We start from the raw sequence: 11,779 nt of genomic DNA, 5'->3' as shown, positions 1-11,779 counted from the left end.
TGTATTGTTCCCTAACGTAGCTTAGTGATCCACAGGAGATAATGTATTGTGGCTACGTTAGCGTAGTGATTTACAGGAGCTAATGTATTGTAGAACGTTAGGGTAGTGATCCACAGGAGCTAATGTATTGTAGCTACATTAGGGTAGTGATCCACAGGAGCTAATGTATTTGACTAAATTTGTGTAGTCATCCACAGAAGCTAATGTGGCTGGACACTGTGACTCGACGAGCTAATGAGAGGACAGAGATCACTACCATAGGTTCCAGGTATGATTTAACACGTGCTTGACTCATTATATAAGTGAGACGGGCTTATTAAAGTGATTAAAACAAGTGTCCATTTTACAAGAAACATGAAAGTTAACCTAACATCCGATGTGCCACTTGTGACTGCTTTATACAGGTTTGGAGGAAATCTATCCCTGATCGGTAACCCTAGACAACAACAACAACAACTTGTAAAAAAACAAGACCAAACTTTTTATAGTGGTGATATGCATATTATATGATGCTTTCTAAATATGGTTGTTGTTTCATACTATGTTCCAATAACGTGATACCTTATAATTTCCAGTTTGTAATATTAACTGAGAAGGGGCATGGCCTAATAGTTAGTGTGCTATTGATTAGCTGTCTTTTCCATAATCTATCAATTCAAAATGACGGTGGTTGGCAAGCGCAAATAGCCCTTGTATAGTTTTGCGGAAATATCCGAAACAAACCAATATCACCTGGTGTTGTGGAACGAGGCAAACGCAATGAGCCTAAATCTGAGTTCAAATCAATAGGAAAGCAATGCAACGTTGGCGTTTCGACTTTGCCGGTCAGTTATTCACCCGTGTTAGCCAGGTTTTTAGTAGTATAAACAATGTAACTTTTATTCTTTTTTAGCTGCGGCAGAGCAGCTCATAGAACGGCTCTGAGTTTTTTTTTTTTTCAAGTACAAACTTTTAACTCGTAACTCCGTCATCTTTTGTTCGATTTGAGATCTAATTAAATTTTTGGACTCAGAAGATCAAACCCTTTCGATTGATGTATTTGACCATGCCCAAGGTCTCATAGATTAATTTACTTTAATCCCGCCTAAAAGGATTTCAATTTCAAGTTAAATTGGTGGAGATCCTAGTGAATAATAAAATCGAATCGGGTATGCGCGCGCCTCACATTTGGTATTGCTGGCGCACAAAAATATTGTTAGCAAAATGTAGAAAAAAAGATCCCATAGATTAATTTACTGTAATCCTACCTAGAATAATTTCAAGTGCCGCGGCTATTGAGGTTTCCCTCTTGTTTTTTATTCATGTTACTACTAGTTCCTGTTGCCTCAATTGTTTCTTGTTAAACTTAGTGATTTTAATATTAGATCTTTAAATGTTAATCTTGATATAACTTGACTCATGTTGTAGACTACATACGGAGCTTCAGATATTATGTAACTTGGCTCTTTTTATATTAGATATCAAACCGATGTACGTTTGGTCTCTTTATACTAACTTGACTGTTTTTTTTAACATGTAAAGTGTTTTAGTCATTATAGAAATTATGATAGAATGTAATTCATTATTGAGGTTATGATAGAAAGTAATTCATTATTGAGGTTATGATAGAATGTAATTCATTATAGAGGTTATGATAGAATGTAATTCATTATAGAGGTTATGATAGAATGTAATTCATTATAGAGGTTATGATAGAAAGTAATTCATTATTGAGGTTATGATAGAATGTAATTCATTATTGAGGTTATGATAGAATGCAATTCATTATAGAGGGTATGTTTGTTTGTTTGTTTTGAATTTCGCGCAAAGCTGCACGAGGGCTATCTGCGCTAGCCGTCCGTAATTTAGCAGTGAAAGACTAAAGGGAAGGCAAATAGTCATCACCACCCACCGCCAACTCTTGGGCTACACTATATTACATTATATACACCCGATGGTATTACATTATATATACCTGGTCGTATTACATTATATACACCTGGTGGTATTACATTATATACACCTGGTGGTATTACATTATATACACCTGGTCATATAACATTACATACATCTGGTCGTATTACATTATATACAATTGGTCGTATTACATTATATATACCTGGTCGTATTACATTATATACAATTGGTCGTATTACATTATATATACCTGGTCGTATTACATTATATACACCTGGTGGTATTACATTATATACACCTGGTGGTATTACATTATATACACCTGGTCATATAACATTACATACACCTGGTCGTATTACATTATATACAATTGGTCGTATTACATTATATACACCCGGTGGTATTACATTCTATACAATTGGTCGTATTACATTATATACACCTGGTCGTATTACATTATACACACCCGGTGGTATTACATTATATACACCCGGTCGTATTACATTCTATACAATTGGTCGTATTACATTATATACACCCGGTCGTATTACATTATAAACACCCGGTCGTATTACATTATATACACTCGGTCGTATTACATTATATACACCCAGTCGTATTACATTATACACACCGGGTCGTATTACATTATATACACACCGGATCATATTACATTATATACACACCGGGTCGTATTACATTATATACACACCCGGTAGTATTTTATTATATACACACCCGGTAGTATTACATTATATACACACCCGGTAGTATTACATTATATACACACCCGGTCGTATTACATTATACACACCCGGTCGTATTACATTATACACACCCGGTCGTATTACATTATATACACCTGTGTCGTCACACTCAGTACTAATTAATAATTTATTTTTAGGTTGCCAGTCCTGTTGGAAGCGCTTATTACTACTTTATCCCTACATTTATATCTATCTATCTATAGCATCGTTAGTTTCTTCGTTTATAAACTTCTAATGTTAATTACGTCACAAACAATATTATCTAAAACGTTTTTCATCTGATTCCAGTCTGCCAGAGTTCATCATGTGTCAGACGATTACCATATTTGGCGAATTGCAATGAACTCTTAGAGAAAGTTATCAGATTTCAGTCATTTTTAAAAGCATTTTGACAGTAACATTCCAAGTTATAAACATTATGTGCTGTAGAGAATATTGAACTTGAGTTGGCTTTGTTGCGGACTTACAACGCTAGAATTCGGGTTTCGATACCCATGGTGGGCAGCGCACAGATAGCCCATTGTGTTGCTTTGTGCTTAACTTCAAACAAACAAACCGGAGCTGTGGGATTTCAAAGTCTGCTGAAGACTGTCATTAAATATCCTCGCTCCGGAGCTGTGGGGTTTCAAAGTCTGCTGAAGACTATCATAAAAACCCTCGCTCCTGGGTTTCGTCATGATGCATAGAGGCTACAATGAACTAACCAAGCTCCTCTATTTACCGATATTACTTCCGTATCTATTCGAAAGGGGGGTCGGTACGGAATAAATAGCTCATTAAGACAACCGCCCGTAGTAGCTGAGCACGTGAACCAGGTATGGTTCCGTTAATTTGTGAGAGGAGGTATGAACGTGGCGCTCCCAAGAACCCTAGGGGGACCATGAACACAAAATCAGGCCAATTTGGATTCAGTGACCCTGAAAACTATGTCTTAGATCCCCGATAATACCTAGAGTAGCCTTCTGTTTTTTTTAGCCCCTCTTTGTACGAAGCTACGTCATGTAGGTGAGGACATCTTTCGAGCAGCCCAGAGTTCGCCTGCCAAGTTTGGTCCTGCTAGTTCTATAACTGTTTGAAGACTTATCTAGACGTACATACATGCCAAGTTACAAGCCGAATTAACATAGGATGCCGTTTAACTTAAAGGAACATAAAAATATTTCTTCACAGTTTGTAGAGAAATTTGCTTGTGCTTTGCATTCTGGGATCTAATGGAATCTGAACTGTTTCCTGGAAAATATAACATATTAAAAAACCTCGAATATTTTAATATTAAGTTTCGGTTCTGGATACTTGTTAAAATGTATTCTTATTCGGATATTTCTTCCAGTTCTATAATAAGATAGAAAATAAAGGTTATGATAGAAGTTTATTTGTTGTAGACGGGAATTATAGAAAGTAATTCGTTTTAGAGGGTTGTTGTAGAAAGTAGTTCGTTCTAGAGGTAATGATTGAAAGTAATTCGTTTTAGAGGTATATTGTAGAAAGTAGTTCGTTCTAGAGGTAATGATTGAAAGTAATTCGTTTTAGAGGTATATTGTAGAAAGTAATTCGTTTTAGAGGGTTGTTGTAGAAAGTAGTTCGTTCTAGAGGTAATGATTGAAAGTAATTCGTTTTAGAGGGATATTGTAGAAAGTAGTTCGTTCTAGAGGTAATGATTGAAAGTAATTCGTTTTAGAGGGATATTGTAGAAAATAGTTTGTTCTAGAGGTAATGATTGAAAGTAATTCGTTTCAGAAGGATATTGTAGAAAGTAGTTTGTTCTAGAGGTAATGATTGAAAGTAATTCGTTTCAGAAGGATATTGTAGAAAGTAGTTTGTTCTAGAGGTAATGATTGAAAGTAATTCGTTTTAGAAGGATATTGTAGAAAGTAGTTCGTTCTAGAGGTAATGATTGAAAGTAATTCGTTTTAGAGGTATATTGTAGAAAGTGTGTGTGTGTGTGTTTGTTTGTAGTTAATCACAAATTACACAAAGAGATATCTGTGCTCTGCACATCACGGGTATTGTAACACAGATTGTAGCGTTGTAAGTCTACAGGTATTCCGCTGTGCCACTGGAGGGATATTGCGGAAAGTAATTCGCTATAGAGAGTTATTATAGAAAGTAGTTCGTTGTAGAGGGTTACGATGCCATTCAAATAGAAACTATTTTTTTCAGGTGGAAGTACACTGTGTGCATTGTCTTCTATATGGAATATGAGCGTATAAACATCTCCTGTAATAAATGAGCGAGCAGATCTTGAAAAGATCAAACTAATTAACACATCATAATGTTAAACTTTGGTTCTGTCGGTCTTAATTGATCGTCTAGATTCATTAGACGAATACTGCTTAATAACAGACACTTGTTCATTTCAGCTGAGCACCACGATCATGGGGAAACGGGAAGAGACACTACATAAAAACAACATAACTCAGCACCAAAAAGATGCATCTCGAAAAGCTCTGCTCTCTTCAAAAGATAACTCTCATAATAACTCAACATGGTCTCATCAGGACTTGTCTTGCAGCTTCAGTCAAAATTCCACTAACGTGAATTTAACAGAGAGTGGTGATCAAAATTCGTGTGACAACTCCGATAAAACAGAGCAAGTGAACTTCAGCAGTGAAATTTCTCGAAGTGAAAATTGGATATCTACTGAAAAAGAAGTGACAAACAAAAAAACCAATGCCTTCTCACGTCGTCAGATTAGTGTTTTATGTTCTTTAGCTATAGGAAACCTCCTGGTAGGAGCGTGCTATTCTCTCCTAGCCCCATTTTTTCCTCAAGAGGTAAGTACATCTGGATTAGAAATATTTATTTATTTACTAGAAAAACCAGCCCTTCAAAAACGACGTTTTGGGGGATATGAGTGTAATAAGTTATAGAGTGTAATTTATCACTTTATTAAACCAAGGTAGTTGATGTAAAACCTGACACAATACCAAATAAATTACATAGGTGTTAGTCAAAAGTCAAGCTGCTGTTTTGTTGTACTTTTCACTTTACTTGAAAGCTGATCTTTAAAATATTTAATGATGTTGACTAAGTTGAACATTATGCTCAGTTCTTATACTACAGTAATATATTGAAAGCTGATCTTTAAAATATATAACGATGTTGACTCAGTTGAACATTAGGGCGTTATAATTTAACGGTCTATCCCACTATTCGCTGGTAAAATATTATCCTAAGAGTTGACGGTGAGTGGTGATGACTTGCTGCCTTCCATCTAGTCTTTCACTGCTAAATTACAGACGGCAAGTGCAGATAGCCCTCGTGTAGCTTTACCAGAATTTCAAAACAAAATTCGCGAATCTTTGCGCTTGGGGTAGAAGGCAGATTTACACAAGCCGCAAACGAAGGGTTAAGGACCAGATACGTCTGTTGTTCGTATATTATTACTAATTGACGTCATTTATCTCACACAAATCGTGCCATATTAATGGCACCGAGTTTTCAGCAGTTTTGTATCTAGAAATTAGGCTTATGAGGAAAAAAAAAAGAGTATTTTTTTGTCAAGCAACACTTCCCTTGCTCAATATGATCTACTCCTTTCTAGCTATGGCCCGGCATGGCCAGGTGGTTATAATGTGACGGTCAATCCCACTATTCGTTTGTAAAAGAGTAGCCCAAGAGTTGGTAGTGTGTGGTGATGACTAGCTGCCTTCCCCCTAGTCTTACACTGCTAAATTAGGGACGGCTAGTGCAGATAGCCCTCGTGTAGCTTTGCGCGAAATTCAAAACAAACCTCTATAGCTCATTCAACGAATACATTCCGAATATTCCAACCATCCCCATAAAGTTGGAATTATTTTAGGTATTATGTCTTGCTATGAAGTTGTTTATTCGCTGTGTATTTGATCGTTGTTCTTTTTTTATTAAAACAAAAATCCGTTAATCCTTAGGTCTTCCTAAGTTTCCACTATTCGACTCGTAACCTGCCGTTCGTGGGTTCGAACACACGTAACCAAAAATGCTCGTCCTTTCAGCCGTAGGGTCACTGTGAAGTTATGGTTAATTCCACTATTCGTGGGTAAAGCGTACTAGTTAATTGCCTTTCAAAATTAGGGACGGCTCGCATAAATAGCTCTCAAGTAGGTTTGTGCGAAATTCAACAAAAGAGACAATCAAATACCCTTCAAGAGAATAACTTTCCACAAGGTAACTTGTTTATGTATAGTACTATCAGCTTTACTCGGCGTTGGTCGGGTTTTCAAAAAAAAAAACTACTCTCTTTGTTTCCCTGTTCCATATTTCGATAGGTAAAAATTATTTTGCGAATTTAAGAAAAAAACATCAATCTTAGGTTTGATTTTTGAAAAAATAAACTGCGAACCTGTTTTAAATCAGAGCTTCCTTATGAATGATGTTTTTATTGGCAAGGATAAATAGACCCTTATGGAGAATATCTAGATTATCTTATACACTATGAGTACCCGTAATGGCGAGCAGGATAGGCCTATCTTTATTCCCCCCATTCCTCGTCATACCTCCTCAAATAAGTATGAAATATTTTGTTGAATTTGCTTTAATGTAAATTTATTATGTTTTATGAATGTGATATTCACATCATGACACTGATGTATGAAATAAATTACAAACAAAATACAATATTGTACTTTGTAATGTATGAAAAGAAAAAATCCACTTCCAGGTATCAAACCACCAGGAGGAAAAAAAGTATAATAAAATAATTTTTACACAATAAGTATTATAATGTAAGCCTTAATATTTTCACATAATATAATTTCATTTTATAGGCTAGGCCTACTGTTTGCTTTTTGCACATACAGCATTCTAATTCTGCATACATTTCTTTGTGTGTGAGGTTATGTATATAATGTATTAGTAGATTTATAATTAATAATCTATAACTAAATAGGCCTATCTATTCTGATGCTAATAAAAGAAAATTCCAGGCTCAACCCATCTTCCACCTTATGCAAGTGTTATACAGTCTTGACTTTAATCTCATTGTGCACAAGTATTTTAACTTAAGCCTTACTTTTTTCACGTAGTCTACTTTATGGCAGATGGCATAATTTTATTTTATAGGCTAGGCCTACAGTGTGCTATTTCACACACAAAATGCTAATTCTGCATACATTTCTTTTGTGTGTCATGTTAAATATATGATGTATTAGTAGATGTATAATTAATTATCTATAACTAAATAAACCTATAATGCTATATTCTAAATTAAATATTAACTCAAACTTACCAAAAAATGTCAAGTCTAGGTATAATTTATTCGTGTAATGTATATGTTAACGATAAAATTACCGGTTCGGCTAGCAGACGATAGAAGAGTATACCAACGAAAAAGTGTCGTTTTGCGCTCCTTCACGTGAGGGAAGTGTGACTTGCGCAGTGGACGCGGCGAACAAACAAGCAAGCAAATAAACATTGTACGCTAATGAAATAGCAGCATAGTACTACATTTATAAATACAGAGTTGTCATCTGCACGCTAATGAAATAGCAGCATAGTACTACATTTATAAATACAGAGTTGTCATCTGTGCGCTAATAAAATAGCAACACAATCTATATATAAAACTCAAAATTTCTCATGACAACTCTGTATTTATAAATGTAGTACTATGCTGCTATTTCATTAGCGTACAAATGACAACTCTGTATTCATATATAGTATTATGTCGTTATTTCGCTAGCGTATAGATAGCAAATGTCTTTATATATCTAGTACTATGGTACTATTTCGTTAGAGCACAGATGACAATTATGTATTTATATACAGTATCATAAATATAGCGTTTCCGATTAAATTCAGCACTTTTTATCTACAAGTTATGTTCCTAAATTCAGTTGATATTGACAATGCTATTGCATGTTTAAGAGCTATTTGGACATTAAACTGTTTATTTCAATCATGAAGTAGCTAGGCCTTTCTATATCGCTTTACGTTGCAGATAAAAAACAATATTTACAACCTTGGGAGATGTACTGATGATTATAAGTTATAATAAGACCAAGAGTAAAAAAGAAGAAGAAGAAAAAACGCCAATCTAACTGGCTGTAAACATATTCAGCTTATGTAATGCAATCTTCGTGTAAGTTATTTTTCAAATGTAAACATAATACGTCCGAAAAATAGTGACATAAACATAATGTTGGTGGAATATCAATACCACTTTTTTCTAGTTAATACTGTTTTATTACATCTTTATTTTCGTTCTTATTTCGATCACTAACTCTAATTATTGATGGATTGGTGTGTTCTGTTTTTCTGTTCTGCTCCTTCAAGATTGAAGGTAGAGATATACAGGATTTTGTTGTCGTACTTTTATTTTCATTGAAAAAAATAAACAAACTTAAATTATTTATAATGAAACTGATTGTTATATTATTTCTTTGCTGTTATTAAAAAACTTAATTTAAGTTTCAAGGATAAACTGTTATTTCTTTCTTGCCTGATTCAAACTTCTGAGTGTGTGTATTACTTCAATTCTTCTCATTAGTTTATGCATTTATTTCTAGACTTTAATATCAGGTTAATGAGACAACCATTCTTTATGTTTTACTATTATTATTAATCTAAGAATACAAATTAGAATTCTTATGACAAGCTAATCCCCAAGCCTAAAAAAAACAAACTGAGACATGCCTCCAGCTTTACAGGCTACGTCAGCGTTCCTTGTACTTTGACTCTATTCTTGTTTTCGAAAGCAAATTCATGAGATGAAAAACAAAAAAAAACTCTTCTGAAGCCTAGTTACAGAAAATCATATATGTCTGGAACCCGATATTATTATTTTTTCTTGTACTAAAACCTGATCCTGTACTTAATAATATGAGACCGTTTCGCTGTGCATACTTTAAACGTAAGAGGAATACATGCCGTTCACTAACCCTATTCCCGAGTGTAATATGATAGCCTGTTTTCTAAATTTTCATAGCACACCAATTTCAATCTAAGTAAAACGAGAACTCTTTTTATCAATTTCAATTTTCATAACTGAAGACGTGTGTCATGTTGATGATCGCCTTGAAGATATGAAGGTGAATTGATGGTGTCTGTGTATGTATAGATCAGTAGATATGTTTTTTGTTTTTGAATTTCGCGCAAAGCTACACGAGGGCTATCTGCGCTAGCCGTCCCTTATTTAGCAGTGTAAGACTAGAGGGAAGGCAGCTAGTCATCACCACCCACCGGCAACTCTTGGGCAACTCTTTTACCAATGAATAGTGGGATTGACCGTCACATTATAACGCCCCCACGGCTGAAAGGGCGAGCATGTTTGGTGGGACGGGGATTCGAACCCGCGACCCTCGGATTGCGAGTCGAGCGCCCTAACCACCTGACCATGCCGGGCCAGTAGATATGTATAAGCACACATATGTGTACATACATAAATATTTTCAATATTCAAACCAGTCAATATAAAGTCGTGGTGGAACGGATGTATGAGAACTATATTTTAATATTGTTTGGTGTTCGTAGATAATGTGATGTCACAAAAAATTGATCATTTTTTGAAAGGGCATGTAACAGCCCATTCCGAAGCAAAATATTCATATTGTCAGATCATCAGGGTGTGTTCAGTTCTTAGATATCGCTTGGACTTAATATATTTGGAAAAACGAAGAAATATCGATCAACTTGGGGCACCAGGACCACCCAGAAAGAGGCCCGTAACAAGTCTTACCCCTGCCTTGATAAGCAAAGTTTAACATTTTGTAATTTGTGAGAATCCACAAACAAATACGTTAGTGACAAAAGCATTCCACGTGACCTAGGCAACAGTGGTAAAATAATCAAGAAGGATCTTTGTCTAGAAAAGCAGCACAAGTCAAATGTACACAAGTTATTTTCACAATGTATCTGTTTAACTATTTCGCACCTCAGGTAGCTGTAGAATGAAACGGGTGATCATGATTTTCCATACACAGACATACCTGTAAGGTAGCCTAAAAATTTCTGTTTGACCAGAGTATTGTAACAGGTGCTTGGAAACCTTTGTCCTCGTATACTAGAGAGCTTATTGAAACCCTGCATGGAGTATTGGTGTGCGTTTGACATGACAAACTTACGACCGAACATCTTTCAATGGAAACTACGCTGTAGGGTTATTGTCAAGATGCATGACTGTCAAAATGAACATCACTGGTAATGGCGACATGTGCGGTAACGACGTTGTGAAATTCCAAAACCATTTGGATATAACGTACTAAACCTCTGTGTATTGCTAAAAAAAAGAAAAAAGAAAATCCGAAAAACAATCGGCAGTATATTTTCAAGTAAATTTGGCGAATTAACGTATTTTAACGAGCATCGCATCACTAAAAAAAAGAATGGTGTATTTCCCTCAAATACAACATATATTTATTGAAATATGTTTAGGCTCGCAGTGCAATTCTGATTTCTTTTTTGTCAACCTTTGAAATTGAAGAAGTACAAAAAATAAAATAGTTTTCAGAATTAACATTGATATGTTTTAATAGAGTGGGGAAAAAAACTTGCTCGTTTAGGTCATTTTCCGATATTAAAATATCAGTATTTGTTTTTGTTGCTGAGTTATACCAGAAGAAACACATAGAAAATCTGATATCACAGACTGTCTTATGTTTGTTTGTTTGAAGTTAAGTACAAAGCTACACAATGGGCTATCTTTTATCTGCCCACCACGGGTATCGAAACCCGGTTTCTAGCGTTGTAAGTTCACAGACATACCGCTGTGCCACTGGGGGACAACTGTCTTATGACGTGCATCTCTACAAAAACCTATGTTTCTAGGTTTATAATAAACAAGCAAACAAAAAGAAATCTAAATACACAACAATTACGATATAAACCTATGGTTAATTCTAGAATAACAATCCTAATTATTTGAAAAGTTTTTTTGTTGTGCAAAACTTGAAGATAGTTTTTATATACGGAAACATCTGTTAGCTGAGTTCTTGCACGGATCTTCAAATATACCATGTAGATTTGCCATTTTTAAAACTGAACAGGAATGTGAGTGTTTCTTACAAGACCTAAACTCGTTGCATTCGGCTGTCAAATTTACTTTTGAAAATGAACAACATAACTCTTTATCGTTCCTAGATGTCTTAGTTGAAAAAGATGACTTTCGTTTTCTCACCAGTATATACAGAAAACCTACCTTT

General features: G+C 35.0%; 1 protein-coding gene across 1 annotated transcript in view; it reads left to right on the top strand.

The window, feature by feature from the left end:
• Window positions 1-11,779, top strand: part of LOC106470571 (MFS-type transporter SLC18B1-like) — a gene marked incomplete at its 3' end in the record, with an annotated part of 51,037 nt that overhangs the window by 6,377 nt on the left and 32,881 nt on the right. The window contains exon 2 of the mRNA XM_022399176.1: window positions 5,024-5,437. Coding sequence (XP_022254884.1) covers window positions 5,039-5,437 — 399 coding nt within the window. The remainder of the gene's footprint in view (window positions 1-5,023; window positions 5,438-11,779) is intronic.

Source organism: Limulus polyphemus, unplaced genomic scaffold (genome assembly GCF_000517525.1).
Source record: "Limulus polyphemus unplaced genomic scaffold, Limulus_polyphemus-2.1.2 Scaffold4090, whole genome shotgun sequence".
NCBI lineage: Eukaryota > Metazoa > Arthropoda > Merostomata > Xiphosura > Limulidae > Limulus > Limulus polyphemus.
The sequence above is the reverse complement of the archived record's forward strand: the minus strand, read 5'-3'. Positions and strand labels throughout refer to the sequence as shown.